The sequence below is a fragment of the Macrotis lagotis genome, chromosome 7, assembly GCF_037893015.1.
Source record: "Macrotis lagotis isolate mMagLag1 chromosome 7, bilby.v1.9.chrom.fasta, whole genome shotgun sequence".
Classification (NCBI taxonomy): Eukaryota; Metazoa; Chordata; class Mammalia; order Peramelemorphia; family Peramelidae; genus Macrotis; species Macrotis lagotis.
Window position 1 is genome coordinate 60,650,535 of NC_133664.1, and position 20,983 is coordinate 60,671,517.

The 20,983-nt window shown below is 36.4% G+C and overlaps 1 protein-coding gene across 1 annotated transcript in view; it reads right to left on the reverse strand.

The window, feature by feature from the left end:
- Window positions 1-20,983, reverse strand: part of DNAJC1 (DnaJ heat shock protein family (Hsp40) member C1) — a 243,794-nt gene that overhangs the window by 72,567 nt on the left and 150,244 nt on the right. The window contains exon 8 of the mRNA XM_074192974.1: window positions 17,696-17,862. Within this exon, the coding sequence (XP_074049075.1) occupies window positions 17,696-17,862 (167 nt within the window). The remainder of the gene's footprint in view (window positions 1-17,695; window positions 17,863-20,983) is intronic.

Here is a 20,983-nt window from a genome sequence, read left to right on the forward strand (position 1 = left end):
GGCTCTGTGCTTGCTTCTATGCCTTTTTAGCAAGATGCTTTTCTCAATCTTCAATGAGGATGAAAATGGCATCAAGGCCAGCCACTGAACTGATGGTAAATGATGTCACTTGAAAAAGGCTACAAGCCAAGACTAAAATGAAAGGAGAGTTGGCGGGCTACTTTTGTCTGCAGATGACTATGTCCTCAATAGAGCTACTGAGGTCTAAGATGCCTTAACAAAGGATGGCTCAATTCTCTGCCTGACTTGTAGTGAAAGCCTTCTGAGCTTATATTGATATGATTAGTCACAGCCACATACACTGTATAGTTACCCTGACATAGTGATATCATTTTGGTCCTCTTTAATTACAAAGAACAAATATTTATATGCCACAATTTGTTTAGTTATATCCTAATTAAAGGGCATCTACTTTATTTCTAATTTTTAGGTATCATAAAAAGGGCTGCTACAAATAATTTTGAGTACATGGGGGCTTTCTACTTAACAATAGCTCCCTTAGGTTATAAACCTAGGAACCTAGGAACAGAGTCTGGTTCAAAGGATATGGACATTATGGTCATTTTATATGCACAATTCTATATCACTTTTCCAAACTGATTGTGTAATTTCACAGCTCCCACATTTTAGTGTGTCAAACCCCTCCAATTCTATCACCATTTTTACTCTCTCTCTCTCTCTCTCTCTCTCTGTCTCTCTCCACAGCTAGGGAATTATTAAGTGTCTGAGGTTGGATTTGAAGTAACCGCCTCAGCATTTCTCTTCTTAATGGTTTGGAGGATTCTTTTAAGTAGTTGTGAATACTTTGGAATTCTTTCAGAATTTTTTGTTCATATTCTTTGATCATTTATCTATTGGGAAATAACTATGAGTCTTATGTGTCTGTGTGTATATAGACACATACAAAAATACATATTATATATGTTTATATACATAGTTTATGTTCTTAGATACCAGACTTTTATTAGAGAAGCTTGATATAAAGTTTTTATTCCTATTTAGTTACCATAAGTGCATTAATTTTGTCTATTCAGAAGTTTTTCGGATTCATGTATTACAAAGTATCTATTTTATCTTTTGTAATTTGCCTTTATCTCTTGTTTGGTTAAGAATACATATCTTACTGATACCTATTTTGGAATATTATATAAAGTTACTATAAGTCTTATTTCTGCTGGATTGGTTTCCTAGTTTTTCCATTAGATTTTATTAAATAAGGAGGAGATTTTTTTCCTAGGTAATTTATATTTTCTATTCTATCAATCTGGAATATTGAATTCTGTTGTTTCTGATTTTCCCCTTGTTTAGTCTATTCATGAATCTATCTCTCTGTTGACTACTGCTTTATAATATAGTTTGATATCTGAAACTACTATAGATATATAAAAAATGTTTTAAACCACTACTGATTAGAGAAATGCACATTTAAACAACTTTGAGGTACATCTCACACCTATCAGATTGGCTAAGATGACAAAAAAAGAAAATGACAAATGTTGGAGGGGATGTGGGAAAACTGGGACTAAATAATGCACTGTTGGTGGAGTTATAAACTGATCCAACCATTTTGGAGAGCAATTTGGAATAGGTAGAGCAATGTGCCCAAAGGGTTATCAAACTGTGCATTTCTTGAGATCTGGAAATACCACTGCTAAGTCTATATCCCAAAGAGTTAAAAAAGGGGGGGGGAATGACCTATTTGTACAAAAATATTTATAGCAATTTTTTTCTGTGGTTGCTAAGAATTCTAAATCTATGAGATGCCCATCAACTGAGGGATGGTTGAATAAACTATGGTACATGATTATAATGAAAATATAGTTTTGCTATAATAAATGACAAGCAGAATGATTTCAGAAAAACCTGCAAAGACTCACATGAACCGATTCAAAGTGAAATGAACAAAACCAGGACAATGTTGTACACAGTAACAGCAAAATAACACAACTATCTTGGAGTGGGGGAGGGGGTAAGGGAGGTATAGAATTTGGACTTTAAAACTTTTTTAAAAAATCTGATATGATGAAATTCTTTTTAACATATAATATAAAAAATAACTATTTTAAAAACCAAAATTTCATTGAATTTTCCTGCGAATTCTTTAGAACTAGGAATTCCCACCCCCCCTTTGGTCCTTAATTTACAGCTCAATCTATTTCCTTTTGGGAGATAGGGTTATTTAAACTTCTGATGGTTTAGATATTTTATGTTTTAGAAGGCATTCCTCTATTTCTTTTGTGGTCTCACTGTTTTATTTCTTCTGGTTTTGCTATGATTTCACCTTCCTCATTTGCTATTTTATTGATTTGACTTTTTTAAATCCAATTTGAGAGTTATTACTTTTTATTAATCCTTTCCAGAAAAAAAGTTTTCAAAGCCTTTATTTATCATTCTATATTTTGGTTCTAATATATCTAATTTCCTCTAATTTTAAGTATCTTCTCTTTTGTGCTTACTTTAGGTTTCATTATTTGTTGGCTTTTTGATTTTAAATATTGTACAATCATCTCATTAATAATCTTTCCCTATTTTGTTAATATATGTCTGCAAAGATATGATTTCCTCCTGAAGATTGTTAGTTTCATTCCAGAAATTTTGTTATGTTGTTTTGTCATTACTATTGTCTTTTTTTTTTTTAGGTTTTTTCAAGGCAAATGGGGTTAAGTGGCTTGCCCAAGGCCACACAGCTAGGTAATTGTCTCAGACAGGATTTGAATCCTGGTACTCCTGACTCCAGGGCCGGTGCTTTATCCACTTTGCCACCTAGCAGCCCTGTACTATTGTCTTTTATATTAAAAATACAACTATATGCTGTCTTGTAATTTACAACCTTGGATGTTTTCAGAGAACTGCCTACGCTGGTGCTAAGGGTCTGTCTGCCCTGGCCCTAGGAATGGAGAACTGTGCAGCACTTGTGCTATGGGGCTGCGGGTACTATTGGGTTGCAGCTGCACTCCTTGTTGTGTGACCTAGAGCCAGGGTCTCCACAGCAATGGAAGAGGAAGGGGTTTAGGGGTAGGTTTTGTTGCTCCTGTGTCAGGTCTGAGTCTGCTACTTCAGTCTAGCTGTCAGGGGTGTAAGGAGTATTCTGGTGTCTTACATAATGAAGAAAGTTGAAGTAGCTTTATGTTTAGTACACACTTTCTGGTTTGCAGAGGTACGAAGGAGTCTGGACATAACAGAAAATGTCTTCTCCATCTAGATGCTCCTATTTTCTACTGGAAGTCTTTTCAGTAGATGGAAAGCTCATTGAGGAGAGGGCTTGTATTTTTTGTATTCTTAGCACTTAATGAATGTTTACTGATTGACTTTTCTTCTTCTAAGTTCTATAAAGTCATCTAGGATTGGATAATCCCTTTTCTTTAAGGAAGAAACTAAGAGGGGGCAAAGGAGATAGAGCAGGAGGACCTGAATCCAAATCCGGCCTCAGTCACTTAATAATTATGTCTAGCTGTGTGATCTTGCACAAGTCACTTAACCCCATTGCCTTAAATAAAATTTAAAAAAAAATTAAAAAAACCCCAGCATCCTTTCAAATACTGCACTAGTTTAAAATAAACCACAGATGGAACAATAGCTTTGGTAGAAGTGATATTTAAAATTCTAAGAAAAGGAATGAACAGGGTAAAGAAAAAAATTCTGGGGGTAAAATGAAGGTATTTTATCAGTTTAACATTTATTTAAAGATCCTTGTATGTGCATAATCCTGTATTAAGGGTTATAATGAAATGCACCTCACAGAAAGACAGTGTAAGAAAAGAGTCTAAGAAACTATGTATTCTTCAAATAACTAGTTTTGTAGGCCCATAAACAAACTCAACCAGAATACAGAATAGGTACCACAATTTCATGTTAACAAAACTAAAATTTAAAGGTATATATCTTTTCTTTCTGAAATAATTATTTTAAAATGATGAACGAACATTTAATTAAAAAAATCCTTCAAAGAGTATCTTAAATGCAGTAGGGCAAGTTTATTATTTAAAGTTCTTTGATGATTTCTTTGCTAAAGTAAACAATTACCCTATCCCTTCATTTATCTCTTTTGTAAATGATAATTTTTCACATTTCTGTTTTTCTTTCAGATGAGATGCACCTGGACCTCTTTCTTTGAGCACTCCCAGTATAGGTGCAAATTTATGCACTTAATGATAGTTTTTAGCACACAGTGTCTATAACTTCTTTTCACTTGTTTATAACCTCTTTGTTATTGAGGGTACATTATCAAGATAAGCAATGATTTATCTGTAATCCTAACAAGTCATGAAATCCTGTGGATTTCACCTGCTAACTAATTTTATTGTGCCTATTCAACTTTTAATTCTAGCACCTACATAAAACTTTATTCAAGGTCAAAACTTTCATGATCAAATTCGAACCCAGGTAGAGCTCTTTCTACCACACCATATTACACAGGTTTAGTTAGACTCTCACTAAGAATCCAGATCCAAACCTGCTAATGAAGTCCCTTAGACATCACAACACAATTTGTCTGTATTTTTCTTAGGTGCCTGTCAAGTATTATTTTGTTCCATAGTTACTGTGCACATCACATGTCTTTACAAATCCCAAAACTCCATGAAAGCAGGGACCACATCTGACTTAGCTTTGTATCTTATTAATATTTAGCGTAGAATTCTGAACACAGTAGGTACTGTTTACTGGCAACCCAATTTAAGGGTTCAGTCACAATTTTCCTGTTACTTTCAAATTTAAGATTACTAATACTTTCAAATTCAAGGTTACTAACACTGCTTTAGTCACTGAAAGAGGAAGTTCAGATGTATCTTTCATTGTGGTAGTCCGTGTAATAAAGCCTTAATCAATGTAACCAACCATTCTATCAATTAGATCTATAATAGCTATTATGCTATATTTCTGCACAAAAGCTTATATATCACCCTGCAGAGCCTGTGGACTATTCATCTTTTTCATGATTTTCTTCTGTGATTTGGAAGAATTGAATCTTCTTAGCTCCCAAAGTGACAAATCAAAAGCCTTGAAGTTAATGAAAAATTTGTAAGAGTGATTTTTGAATTATCAGAAATTCATTGTGAAATTAGAATAGAATTCAATAGGAAAAGAGAATTAGGCAATATCAGAGTACATGTATCTTTTCAGAAACATTACTTCTGCACAAAGACAAAACTTATACAGAAAACTGAATAGCTAAATAAAAAGTCATTAAAAATTGAAAATCAGGCCAGAGTAAAGGATAAGAATAATGAAATAATAAGATAACACAAAAATATTTTTCAGTTATATAAAGAGGTAAAGAAGCAAATCAATTCAACAAACATGTATTATCTAGTTCCAGTCTAGGCCCTAGATATACAAAGATAAAAGAAAACAGTTCCTGGACTCAAGGAATTTTATATTATTCTAGAAGAATACAACATGTACAAAAATAAATGTGAGGTAATCTGAGAAAGTAGAGAGCATGAAAAGAATCAGGGAAGTTCAGCAAGGTCTCAAACGAGGAGTATTATCCCTGGTAAGCCTGGAAGGAAGGTGAAGGGTATGTAAGGGAGGCATGGTGCAGCAAGAAAGGCATTGTTGTGTTTGAGGACCCTCTAGGAATCTGGGTGAGCTGGATTATAGTGTACATGATAGGAAATAATGTGAAACAAGGTTGAAAAGGTAGATTGGACCTAGACTGGGAGGGCCTACAACACCAATCTAAGGAGTTCATAATTTATTCCAGAGCAAAAGAAGTCACTGAAAATTTTTGAGCAGGGAAGTGAAATATACTAACTTGTGCTTTGAGAAAATTCTTTTAGCACCTATGTGGAGTGGCATGAAGATTAGTGAAGAGATCATTAACGCATTCCTAGTTAGAAGGGATGAAGCCTTGGGCTGGGTAGTGACTAAGTGAGTGGAGCCAAAAGGATGAATGTCAAGGAAATGGGATCAACAAGACCTAGTCAGTGAGGCAAGAATAGAAGATAACTCAGAGTACTGAATCTAAGTGACCAAAAGGTTGCTCAGCTAGATGATTCAGTGAGCAGAGTCAGGAGGACCTAAGGTCCAATTTAGCTGTGTGACCTTGGACAAGTCACTGCCTCGCATCCAGGGTCATCTCCAGTCATCTCAATTTCACATCTGGTCACTGGACCCAGATGACTCCAGAGGAGAAATTGAGGTGAGGGACCTAGCATGGTATCCACGCCCCCTACTCAAATCCAAACCCAATTCACATGCATGTCATGACATCACCTCTCTGATAATAGTCTTGTTTAAGAACAAAGGACAAACATAATCATCATCAGCATCATCTCACCACCATCAGAATCATAGAGAAGCAGGGAAGTTTTATGGAAGGGTATATTAGTGGACAAGAGATACTAACAGTTCATTTAAGAGAAAATGCATTGTGAGCAATTGGTGTGAAGGAATTGGAGTTCAAGAAAGATATTTGGAAGTTATCTGGAAAGAGATAAAATTGATCACAAGAAGCTAATGAGATTATTCGGCAGAGTAAAGAAAGAAAAAGGATGAAAGGTCTGAACAGAGCCTTAAGGAGTCCTGGCATCTAGAGGGTGTATGAGTTTGGGGATGAACAATCCAAGGAGACCAAAAGGAGTGATCACATAGATAAGGAGCAGACCAAGGAGAGAAGTGCATCGTGGAAGTAGAGGACAACAGAAGCAGGCATCCCAGCTTTCCCAAGAGAAGCCAACACCAGGTAGGTAAATAAACCAGCAGCCTCCCAGACTGACCAGAATAAGTGACTGAATTGTGTAGCCTAGAAGGCTGTCCCTGATGGCAAGTGATTGCAGGGTGGCTGCAACCCACGATGGGAGACCTCTAAAGTCAGCAGGTGCTGCAGTGATCAGCACAGGTATAATAGTGTTTAGATTCAGAGTCTCAGGTCCTTGGTCTCCAAAGTCTCTAACATTAGCTTCTAAGATACTAGTGAGGTCGGTTGAAGTTTTGGAACTCAGACAAAGCCTAAAACCGACCCACATTCTTAGTGTGAAAACATACTCTAGGAGGCAGAGGTGAGTGGAGAAGCCCAGGTAGCCCAGGTTGAGACCTTGCCAACCACTCTACAAAACCACAGCCACAAAAGGGACTAAACCTGCACCCTGAAGCACAGGTAGGATTTGGACAAAACAGAAAAGAATATATGTAAAGTGTTTAAGTCTGGGATAAAAGGTGAAGTAGCCACGTAGGCTGGGGTGGTTACACATTCTCACTATTACTTGGGAAAGGTAAGGCTGAAACATTGATCGAGCTTGGATTTCTTAGCTAAATAGGGGTGTGCATGAAGTCTGGCACCAAGGGCATGCATCTGTGAGGGAGAGGGCCACCAAGCTGTCAGAGGAAGCACAAACCCAAGGGGGGCAGGTCCAAACTCCGATGTGAGGAGCAGTGGGAGTAGGCCACAAGTCCAGGTCCCTACACTTTTAGCCTGCGTGAAGCATGGAGCCCTGGACTCCCCCTCCACCTGGAATATTCAGATGTTAAGGCTGCTAGGTTTGCAACTCCAGGGGAGACACTGAGATTGATCGTGCATATGCTTCTGTGAGTTGGGCTCTAGAAATGTTCAGTAGGATCACAGCTTTAGAATTCAGTCAGATATTTGTCTAGAATAACATTCAAAATTGCTCAACTTGGGAAGGGAGCATGGGAAGAGAGGGAGACAAATGGCCAGGTGAAGCACCTGACTGAATGTGGCAGAGGCATAGACCAGAGTGACCAAAGATGCCAGGGACAGGCTTGGGTAGACTGGAGGCAGGGCCTGGTCCTCAAGGTATCCACTTAGGCAGGATACAGCACCAAGGATGACCCATACTGAAGTACACATTACAGAATTATGAGGATCATGTTATCACAGGTCATAGAATTGTGGGGATGATAGGGAACGGAGCAGGAAGGATGGCCATATGGCTTACTTTAATATCTGGGAATATCCCAGAATAGATGAACATACAAAGTTGGGAATGGAATGAGGCAGTCATGGTTTGGGAGAAAGTAAACAGGACCAGATCAAGCCCCTGGGAAGCCCCAGGCAGGATCTGGATATAACACTTTTGGTTCCTAGTAGACTAGAAGCTCGCTGAAAGTCAGACAGCATCATTTTATCTTTCCCGTATCTTTTAGAGAATTTAAACACATTAAGCCCTTGACTGTTACTGTCTCCTTGCAAGGCTCTCAGCAAGAAGCCAGGAAGACAGAGTCCACTCTATTCCATAGACAGTTTCACGAACTGATTATCAACTATAGAGGATCATAAGATAATGGAAAGAATGTTGGTTTTATAGAGACTGGCAGGTATACCTCAGTCCTAGACTGACTAGCTGTGCCACCCTGGACAAGTTACAAGAGCAACCTTGACACTTAGTTTTTCTTAACTGTAAAATGGAATAAAAATAATTGTACTACTTACCTCATACATAGGACTTTTAGGGGGAAAAAGTACTTTCTGAGCAACAAGACAATATATAGATGTGAAATATGACCATCTCACAGGGCTCAATCCTTGACCTGATATTATTTATCCTAACAGCTCTGATAATGTAGTAATTTAAACTACCTTCAGGTTCTTAGGTAACACAAACTTGGAAGAGGACTATATATGAGTTCAGGTTCAGCCTCAGCCTCCCCCCCACCATGAGCTGTCACCCTGGACAAGTCTCTTATTGCTGTCTACCTGACTGCTGTTTACCTGCTGTCTATCTCTAAAAATAATAATAATAATAGCAATTAATTCCCAGAGTTGTTGTGAGGCTAAAATGACATGATACTTAAAAAGTTTACAAACTTTACCAATTGAGCTTTATTATTATCATCATTATATGTAATTATTACAACATGTGGATAGGTAAGGCACAAAGACTGCAGAAAAGACTCAAAACTCCAAAATGTGGATCACAAACTGAATATTAATCATAATCAAAGCTCTATAATTAAAGATACTGAAAAAGATGGGTGAGCATGTGACCTCTAAGAGCTAGGCAAGGATGTTTCCATTCTGCTGGGCTCTAATCAGTTCTTTATTGGACTGCTGTATTTGGAGCTGGTCTCTATTATAAAGCACGAAGACACTTGAGGGAAGCAAGAACACACTTGAGGGCAACAAGAACAATTAACAGGAGGGCTGGTGTGATTTAATCTAGAGAATATAAGGGTAAAAGGTTGCTTGTCTTTAAGTGCATGAATGTTTACCATAGAGACTGAATAGTTTTGCTTCCTTTTCACAGAAGATTGGAAATGAGGAAAGAGATTAAATTTCAGCAAGAGAGGTTTCTGAGAATCAAAAGAATGATCATTTGGATCAAACACAGAACTGAAAACTGGAGAAGACTTTGAAATCTCTATGCCTACAGACAATATGGGGCAATGATTTTGTACTGGATTTCTTTTTAATCTCTCAAGTATTAATATGTATTTACTTAATGATGACTATGGGCCAATTACTCAATACTAGCAAGGGCTCAATCTATGGATGATGCCATACATCACAAGACATGGTCACTGCCATCAGCTGAGAGACATGTAGGCTAGCTTCAAGTGAAACAATTAGACAACAAGGAGCAGTAAGTGTAACTGTAATAGCTGATCAAAAGAAGGAAAGAACTGGGAGGTCTAGAATAATAGGGAAGGTATTGTAGATAAGGGAGAATTAGAGCTGGGTCATAACAAACAGGTAGGATTTGGATAATGAGAAGAAGCACACTAAGCATGATAAACATTTGGTTTTAAGGAATGTAGGTGGCCAGCATGGTAGGTGCAAGGAAAGACAGTCTGGCCAGAGAGGTGGGTGCATGGACAATAAGGGCAGACAGGCCAGGCTGGACTAGGTACTGAAAGGCATTAAAAACTAGGAATAGGGGTTTGAATTTGACATATGTAAAAAATTCTTATTGCAGGCACTTGAGGAAAGCAGGGTTAAAATGATGGTTGTATTTAGGACTAGTCTAATTTTAGTATCCAATATTGGTATCCAATATCAATCAGAATTTGTAAAGATCAGAGTTTGGCATTGTTGTTTCTGCAAAAATTCAACCATAATGTGATAAACGCAAGGGCTAAAGTTTAACAGTGGTGGGAATGAGAAGGAGAATCAAGGATAATTCCAAGTATTTTACCTTAAGAGACTTAAAGTATGGGGGATTTAATGCAAGTCAACAAACCTTTATTAAGTCACTATGTATAGAGCACCCTGTAGCACAATTGGCATGCCTAGGGAAAGGGGGGGAGCTCACTCTGGGACAAAGAGGAGTCATACAGTTTTGGACATGCTAAGACTAAAATTACAGTATTTTAAAGATGGAAGGGAATTTAGAGATCATACAATCTATCCCCCATAATTTATACATGAGGAAACTGAGGTTCAGAAAGTATAAGATCCCATTGTTACTTAGTGATAGAACTGATATTAGAACACTCTAAGTCTGGGTAAAGGGAACTGATATACAAGACCCAAATGGAAAGGTCTCATAGGGAGCTTATTGAGAATTGAGAAGCAAGGAATACCAGAACTCTGAAATTACCCCCAATTTACCTGGTATCTGGTTTGTACAGTGGACATCGCTACCTAGTTGTGCCCCCGCCATTAGATTGGGAGCTCTTCAACAGCAGGGACAGTTTTCTTATCTCTCTTTGTATCCCGAGAGCTTAACAGAGTCTATATAATAAGCACTAAAAATACTTGATGACTTGAACCGATCTTTACAGTTTCATATGCAAGCCTCTCTTTTGTTCTTCTCTACATATTAAAATGATTATTTTTTTGAAAATTATTGTTTGTAATAAAAGAATTTTTAAAAAGATGATACTAGATACTTGAAATAAGCTGACTACTAACAACTAGGCTATGAATTTGGCTTAGGGTTTTTATTGCTAAGGAAAAAAGAAGCATATTGTGTTATATAGTTTTCATTTTCTAACAAAAGAAAATGTACAAAATTCATCTGAAGAGATAATCTTCTTCCTGGAACTAAAGTCAAGCAGGAAGTTACTGGGTGGGTTATGCAGTGGAAATTGGGTAACATAGCGGAAAGTATGTTTAATTGCAGGTTTACGAAAGATAGACAAAACTGTGTTCAAACAGATGATTATGTACCTAAAAAGGCTGAGAACATAACATTAAGTTGTAATTCAGTGAAGGTATTTCTGTAGGTGGCCAAGATAATATGATCCAGGTTCTTTCCTTTCTGAGGATTTATCAAAACACACAACTAGGACTTGACTCATTACTTAAAGAATCTAATAGACTCTCAACTATCAGATGCTATAAACGAAGCCTCTGAGAAAGTAAATTCCTTAAGAACAGTCTCACAAAATCATACAATTTCAGTTGGATGGGAAGTCACTGACCACTGAATATAAATGTATCTGAAAAAGAAGCCCCCTTTCACCAAACTTAACAAGGGGTTATGGAGCTTTTGCATGAAGATTTCCAAAAAGGGGGAACCCATCTCAAAGCAGACCATGTCATTATTAGTAAGTTCTAATTGTTAAAAAGTTTTCACTTATATTAAGTCTAAATTTGGCCCTTTCTAGCTTTCTCTCTTTGTTCCAAAGCTTGCTCTCCTATACAAGAGACCTTCTAATACTCGGACGCACACACCCATCATGTTTATCTATCTTCTCTCCAATCTCAACAACTCTAGCTCCTTTAATTGATGTTCATATGGATTGGCTTCAAGGTCCTTTACTATTATAGTTCCTTTCCTTGGCTGTTCAGTTTTTCCCCTAAACTGTAGTAAGCAAAACACAGTACTCTTGATAGGTAGAGAGCAGAATATAATACTGCTCTTACTACTGCAGCCCACACTGCTCTTCCCTTCTTCAAACTACTCCTTCTCCTCTATTTTTATTGATATTATGCATTTTAGTATTTAATTAGTTTCTAACTTTTTCATTTCTATCCCCTTTACCTCCCCAAGTAAGGGAAATATCAAGAAATATAGTCATTTCATAATTTATGCAAATTCAAGAGAAAGAAGGGAAGGGGAAAGAGAGAAGGAAGAAAAAAATTAAAGATGGCAGGGACCTGGTGGCTAGTCAGTGAGTATACACTAATCCAGAGTGAACTTGAGACTGGAGATCTCAGTTCCTCCTCATGGTTCCCACATTGTAAGCTTCACTTAATGTCAGGTCTGATTACAGAAAATGTTCTTCATCACAGCATAGGTTGCTAGTACTCTCAGTTAAAGGGCTGACTAGCGTTGGTTTTCTTGGAATTTGGCACTACTGGTCAAACAGAAGGCCCCCTCTTTGGGCCCATTCCTGCTTTTGTGAAGCAGGGTTCCAACAGCTAAGAAGCAGGATAATCAACTGTGAAATACCATCACACTCTTATCTGAAGCCCTCCTCAATAATCACTTTTCTTGCTAGTCTTCACTTCCTTTTGTTTTCTTCTATCTGAGTCGAAGTCTTGGCTGCTTGTCTCTTGATCTTCTTGGGAATCCCCCTCTGGGGAGATGCACCAGCTGCAGATGACCCAGAAAACAAAGCTCTTGCCACCACAGTCCTTGGCATCATCTAATGGTTCAACTAGAAACTGATATTATTTTAGTTTGGAAGCAACCTTAGAAGAATGTACCCTGATTTGCTTCGCTGCCACCTCTGTGGACCCCAGGAACACCAGCTGACTTGATGCTGAAGCCATTCAAATGGGAGCGCCTTGAGAGAAGGACTGTTTTTCTTTTTTGATTTTTGGTTATTTTCATAGTATTTTGTACAAAATAAGTACTTAATAATGCTTCATTCCTTCATTCATTCACTCATTCATTCATTCAAAAGCTGAGCTTGATGGAGTGAAAAACAATTTATGGGTAATTGTTTCCATAGCAACTAACTCAGATTCAACTGCTCTCTGATACTGGTCTTCTTTAAAAACAAACCAAATCCCCATTCCAGTAACAAAGGTTTAAAGTTACTGTTCTGTATTGACTTTATCATCAATTTAAAGGATTTTAATGGGTAATTGTGACTTTTCACCTTCTGGGATACATATAGACTCTTTCCACTGAATGTATTGATATGCCCCCTAAGGTACTTAATACGTAATAGGAAGTGAAAAGAATTCTATAATTAATTAATTAAACTTTTTTGGAGCAAACCATTTCAGTAGAATTGTGGGCTAGAATCTGCAAGGAGTTAAAGAGGTGAGGAAGGAGAAAGGAAAGAAAAAGGTGGACAGAAAGGATAACTACAGGATTCAACATTCAAAAAGCTTTGCAGCAGAAGAAAGGAGAGTTTGATCAGCACCTAGAAGGGATGGCATAAACAAGAAAATTCTTCATAGTAAAGCTGAGTTGTCCAAATGGAAGCAGACTTGAAGATAAACAAGGAAGAGGCTAAGTGGGAACCAGAACCAAAAATTGGAAGGGAATTTCCTTAAAGAAGAAAAGAAATCCTTAAGTTAAAAAAGCTTTATTTCTAAATAGACAAAAATCTTTAGTCATTACCTCTATGAATGGGTCACAATAAAAAAGGATTGAGCCCGAGAGTAAAGATGGTTTGAGATGTTTCATTACCAAAGACAGGGAGTTGGACAAGATAGCTTTTTGGGTTCCTTTCCAGCAACACACTGGTATCCATCCCTTCCTCTCTGGGGATTATCCCTCATATTTCTTATCATGGTTCATCAACCAACAAGTATTAATTTAGCACGTCAGGTGCAAAATAAGCTCTGTCCTCAAGAAGTTTCCTATTTACCTGGAGGACTCAACATGTACATATCCAGGTGTATACAAAATAGAGAGAAGGTGATTTTGAGGGAAACAACTTGTAATAGGAAGTGGTACTTACACTAACTCTTAAGGAAAACGAAGGATTTATGCTAAATGAAGGTAAGGGAAAAAATGAATTCCAGACGTGGGGGACAGTGAGGGCGAAGACATGGAGAGAGGCCGTGAGGCGTGTGTTTATGGAGCAGTAAGTAAGAAGGCCAGTTTTGTTTATGTTACAGTGTGGAAGGGGGTGGGGTGTAATAAACTGTAAGGTAGGTCTGAGTCAATTGTAAAGGGGTTTAAATGTCACAAAGAAGAGTTTATATTTCATCCTAAAGGTCCTGAGGAGCCACTGGACTTTACTGAGATGGGGTTTAAAATGACTAGTTTAGGAAAACCACTTTGGCAGCCAGGCAGAAAATGGTAGCCAGGCAGAAAAGACCAGTTAGGAGGCTGCTGAAATAATGCAGATGAGAGAAGATGAGGGGACCTGAACCAGAGTGGTGAGTGGGGGAACACAGAGAAAGGGAAAGATGTTGTAGAAATGACAAAATTTGGTGAATGAATGGATATGTGGGAAAGAGGATAGAAATGAAGATCTGGTCATCATCATCATCAATGTACATGAGAGCTGTTGAAATCACCAAGAGAGGAAGCATTAGAGGGAGAAGAGAACTTAGAATGGAACCACACCAACCAGTTATTAAGTCTAAAATTATGATTCTGCTAAGTCTAGGAAGTTCAAGATCTGCAGGATTTTCTGGCTTCTTAAGATCCTAGAGGTAACTTCAGTCTCACTCTGTTGTTCCCCCAAGTGATAACAGAATGTCCCAAGAACAGAGAAGTAAGCCTGAGATATGCACAGAAACAGAATGACTTCTAGAGCTTTGATTTTTCTATTGTTAATAAAGTATTTCAAGAATTGGGAGAGGGTATGATGGAACTATTTACATGAACAATTTGCACGGTTTTGGTCTTTACCATAATATGTAGACTTAAATATAACCAGATACAGAGTTTTGATCCACTAAAAATCAAATAGCTATGAACAGTTATTTTGGAAGGAAAGAACTAAATTATATAATAAATGAAAACTCTAAAAAGTTCTTGCATCATCAACCTATTAATCTAGTTGAACCTTTAAAAATCTAAAATTTTCCTGTATCTTCTGGATCACAAAGTCTGACCAATTTCCTTAGAAACATAAAAAAAATAAACATACTAATTCAATAACTGGTTTGAATTTCATCCACAAAGTTACTTTTCAGTGAAAAGTTTTTTTTTCTTTCTGGAGAAGCTATAAACTGGTGCAATGGTTTTTTTTTTGGGGAAAAACTTGACAACATAAAGTGAGAATTATGAACTCACTCATTTCCTTTGATAGTGATCTAACTGATATGACAACTTCCTAAGGATAGGAGCTCTTCCCAAAGAATACTTAGAAAATTGCCAAAATACAGGTCAGACTTCTGCTTAATAAGCTCCAATATATTCCTAGAAACTTGGGGCATAAAGTTTAAACTTCTCTGTTTGGCATTTAGAGTCCTTCAAAGCTTGGCCCCTAGGGCAGTTAAGTGGAATAGTGGCAAACTACTCCAGTGCCAAAAATAGGATCACGAAGAATAGGAAATGCCTGAAACAACCAAATAAAAAGCATGACTCCAATTGGCAGTTCTGGGCTTATTACATATTACTGTCACTTCATCTGTTTTACTATCCTGTCAAATTGACCTTCTTGCCACTTTTCACAGGACACTCCATGTCCCCTCTCTAAGCTGTTCCTCTTAAAATTCTAGTTTCCTTCAAAGTTTGGCTAAGAGTCATATTCTACACAAAGCATTCACTGATTCCTCCAATTCCTAGTGTTTCCTATCTAAAATTACCTTATATTTATTTTGTATAAATTTTGAATATACTTAATATTTGTACAAAGCATTTCCCCTAAAGATACATAAGTTCCTCCAGGCTAAGGCCAACTTCAGTTGTCTTTGAATTTCCAGTGCCTAACACAGGTTGTTGATGTTGTTTAGTTGTCTTTAGTCAAATCTGATTCTTCATGATCTTATTTGGGTTTTTTTTGGGGGGGGCAGTAGCATGGGCTTAAGTAATGCTTGCTAATAATAAAATAACATTTATGTTGTACTTTAAGGATAGCAGAGTACATTACTTATGTTAACTCATTTGATATTCACAATCACCGGGTGAAGAAGGTGCGTTAATCATTCCCATTTTACAGATGAGGAAAAAGAGATCGAAAGGATTTGAATTAGGATTTCTTTTATTGAGTGCTATCATCCACAGGGATCCAATTGGGCTTTAAAAGTTTGGGTGCTTCTTGTTCATATTGAGTCTCCCAAAGAGAAGTTATCTAACACAATGGAAGCCGCCTTCCGGCTCTTCTGAGATTTCTACCCTTGGCTTATTTTATTTTTGCTAGTAGTGTATTAAATTATTTGTTATGGGGAAAAGATTACACATTTACAGAAGCTATGGCTATGTTAACATATGGAGAGAGCTGGGAATAATCTAAAAATTACTATTCTTAGCACTCTTTGAGAGAGAGAGAGAGAGAGAGAGAGAGAGAGAGAGAGAGAGAGAGAGAATGAGAATGTGTCTGTATGTCTTTGGTCACTCTACAATCAATGCTGTCACAGAGGAAGAGGGCCACACAAAACCAAGTGATTTTTTTTTGTATTTGCATCTCTTTCAGGGGTGGCTATGGCCAAAGGCTACATTCCCTAGTGATCTTCTGGTGATGGGTTATTCCACCAAGAAGAAAGCTGAATGCAAGAGAGAGATGACACAACCAGTCACCAATGCCATACCAAAAGTTTGCTCAACATGGCAGACATTGTCAAAACTTGTAATCTGCTGGCAGGGCCTTCAAAATGCCAATTTACTTATAAGCTGCAATAAGGCACTATAGCAGGAGTTTTGTAGAGAATGTAAAAGGAGGAAGAGGCTACTTGTACAAAAGTGGTATCACTCACTTCATTTGCAACAATAGGAAATAACTGGAAGAGGCGCAGGACATGTGAATGTACTGATATGGAGAAAATTCTCTCTAACTCTACTGGCAGCTTCTCTGCAACTTCTAGTGTTAGAGAGCTGGCTAGAACACTGAGATATTAAGGGTCTTGCCCAGGCTTACACAACCAGAACATGTAAGAGGCCGACTTAAACCTAGGTCTTCTGGTTTCAAGGTGAGTACTCTATCCATGATTCTACATTGTTTTTCAATTTATATGTTTAACTACTGAAGTTCAGCTGAATAGTTATGAAATTAATTCCATTAATGCAATGTATTAGTATTATCCTATAAAATAAGAAAACGACAAAAAATATTGGAATAATTTACAGGAAGGGATTATAGAATTTAAAAAAGGTGAAATTAGGGTTAAAATATTTATATTGTCTATAACTACAAAAAAACAACTGAAACAAAATTTTTTAAGGACATAAAAAAATCAGGATTGTTGACAATGAGACAACAATATCATGAATGATTAATGTTACTTTGTTAAATTTTAAAATGTCCATAGTTTAAAGTTCATGTTTCGTTTAAGGATTTTGTTTCTTTTTCTTTATTTGATCACTGTTACTTGTTGAACTGTTAATAAATTTATAATAAATTATTTAAAGGGAAAAAACCCATTATTTCCCCCATTCTCTAGAAAGAGAAAATTTGATGACTGGTAAAAATGTTCTCAATTATTTAGTAAAAAATGTCAAGCATTTTTAACTTTTGTTTTAAATGACTTTACTGATATTTCTTTGTCTAAGTTTATTTTTAAATCTCATTATAAAAATTTATTTAGTATTCTTTTCCTTTTTCACCAGTCTCATCTAAATAATCCATCTGATAATGATGAAGGTTAAGTGCTTGAAAAAACATTTTTCAATAATTTAAATGGATCTGATGGTTTTCAGAGATAATCCATTGTCATTTAGTCAACTAATTGTCTGCTCTATAATAACTTACAATATTATCTTAACTGTTCATTTACCTTTTTTTTTTGGATTTTGCTCCGATTCTCTAACCAATCATCCATTTGTTCTTCGATGTCTTCTATAGAAGTTCCATGATCATAGGCAGGTTTATATGTACTGGGTTCCAAAGATGTATACATGGGAAATTCTGGTTTTGCTTTTTTAACTTTAGTTTTTTTCTCTTCTACAAAAAAAGAAAAAATAACTATTATTAAAGTTTTCCAAGAATAAGAATTATTTCTACTATTCTATTATTAGGTTGTATCTAAGAAGCATAACTAGATATGGTCTGCTTAAAGAAAACTATTTTAATATAGTCAGAATTTAATATTAATATTTCATCAATAATTACTTGATATAAATAAATTCCTAGGGAAAAGAATAATATAAAATAAAAATTATTATTAATATAACATAATAGTAACAACATGATAAATTATATAATATATAGTACAATTTTATTTATATTATAATAAATATTAATAAAACATCATATTATTAAAACAGAACCAGGACAATTATTAAGTATTTTGAATTTTTAAAACATTTTATCAGCTTTCCATATTCCTTTAAGATATACAGAAATGTGACAATATTTTTTTTTCTTTCTTTCTTTTTTTCTTTTTCTTTTTGTTTTTGCAGTGGGGTTAAGTGACTTGCTCAAGTGTCTGAAGTAAGATTTGAATTCTGCACTTCAAGATTTGTATTCTAACTACTGTGCCACCTAACTACCCTGGTTATATTCTTATTATTATTATTTTTAACAAGGAGCAATCAAGGTCCCAATGTGTTAAAGGACTCATTAAACATGAAAAATTTAATAGCAGGACTTTAGGACAATGTGGTTTCCTAAACAGAGACACACAGCCCAGCTTCTATTATTCAATGAAAACATTTACTAAGTTGCTTCATCCATCCTAGAACTGAACAAAAAGAAGTCAGTACTAGAAGTCAGTCCATAGATGGTAGGAAAAGCCTATCAGAAAAGCTCGCATCAGCACAGAAATCAAGACAAGCTTCGCTGTGCAACCAGAGACTGGTCAGGGATACCCGCAAGACTCTGCCTCCAGAGGCAATAAGAGCAGATAGCTCCTAAGAGAAACCCCAGGGCACCTGGATGACTGCAAGCTGATAGAAGTAACTAGGACCAGAGAGTGGGATAGTCTAGATGCAGGGACTCCAAGTGCTCTAAGACAATCCTACAACTTCAGGATAGCCTAAAACCTACCACTGATCCTCAGGCCTAATGAGGTAAACCAGAGATAGCTAAAAATCCTATCTAGAAGGAGTAATTTCACTATAACTTAAAGGAAAACTTAGAGGAAAAATAGATTTTGCACAAGAGCTGGAATGGTTGGAATAAATTAAGAAAGAGATAAAAAAAATGAAAAAAGAATCTAGAGGAAAGAATTAGTGGGAGAATGAATAGCTTATAACAGAAAGTGGCAAACTTTGCCAAATAATGAATTTTCAAGGGAAAAAAATCGAGTGAAAATCAATGACTCCATAAGAAAAAGAATAAAATAAAAAGATTGAAAAAAAATTAGAAAATATAAGATCTCTACTATCAAAAACAAGTGATCTGGAAAATAGGTCAAAGATAATTTAAGAATCATTGGATTCCCTGAAAACAATGCTTAAAAACAAAAATGTGAACACTATACATCAAGAAATTATAAGGGGCAGTTAGGTGGCGCAGTGGATAGAGCATTGGCCCGGGAGTCAGGAGTACCTGAGTTCAAATCCAGCCTCAGACACTTAATAATTACCTAGCTGTGTGGCCTTGGACAAGCCACTTAACGCCACTGCCTTGCAAAAAAAAATTAGATGAAAACTTGCCTATTAGACTCAAGATACAACAATCTATCAAATAACTCCTAAAAGAAACCCCAAATTTACCATGAATATCAAAATGAAAATCAAATTTTTTTATATAAAGGAAAAACAACACATTGTAAGCATCCAGAAAGAATTTGAATATCAAGAAATCATAGTTAGGATTACACAAGACCTGGCAGCTTCTACTACCAACAAAAGAAGAGCTTGGAATGCAACACTCCTAAAGGAAAATATAAAGTCCTTCAACTAAGATATTTTTACAAAGATGCTAAATGGTGCTAAGAAACAAGTATTTTCATTAGATTCCTATTAGCTAATTAATTACAAAAGGTCTATCTTAGCCAGTTTTTCTAACATTCTTTTTTTGATCCTCTTTTATTTGCTATATCTTGTCTCAAAAAAGTTAAAAATAATAAATGGTTCTTACAATTTATTTGACTTCTTTAAATAAGCAGACACAATGCAATTTACTGTATATGTTTGAAATTTGAAAATTGAAGAGAAAAACAAAATTGTTAACAAAATCATTTAAAAACTTTTATTTTGGGGCAGCGAGGTGGCATAGTGGATAAAGCACTGGCCCTGATGTCAGGAGTACCTGGGTTCAAATCCCATCTCAGACACTTAATAATTACCTAGCTGTGTGGCCTTGGGCAAGCCACTTAACCCCGTTTGCCTTGCAAAAAACCCTTTTATTTTATCTACCTTTTTTTTATATACATTCATTCCTGAATGTATTCCCACCCTATCTCCAACTTCTTTTCCCCTTACACTAGAATCATAAAAGTTTAGCAAAAACACAAAGATGACCCTTTCTCTATATAAAGCATAGTACTCTCACACTTCTTTTTTTAAATTTATTTTTATTAAAGATATTATTTGAGTTTTACAATTTTCCCCCCATCTTGCTTCCCTCCCCCATCCCACCCCCACCAAAAGCACTCTGTCAGTCTTTACTTTGTTTCCATGTTGTATCTTGATCCAAATTGGGTGTAACGAGAGAGAAATCATATCCTTAAAGAAGAGAAGTCTCAGAGGTAACAAGATCAGACTATAGGATACCTGGTTTTTTCCCTAAATTAAAGGGAATAGTCCTTGCACTTTGTTCAAACTCCACAGTTCCTTATCTGGATCCAGATGGCACTCTCCTTTGCAGACAGCCCCAAATTGTCCCTGATTGTTGCACTGATGGAACGAGCAAGTCCTTCAAGGTTGAACATCACTCCCATGTTGCTGTTAGGGTGTACAGTGTTTTTCTGGTTCTGCTCATCTCACTCAGGATCAGTTCATGCAAATCCCTCCAGGCTTCCCTGTATTCCCCTCCCTCCTGGTGTCTACTAGAACAATAGTGTTCCATGACATACATGTACCACAGTTTGCTAAGCCATTCCCCAATTGAAGGACATTTACTGGATTTCCAATTCTTTGCTACCACAAACAGGGCTGCTATAAATATTTTTGTACAA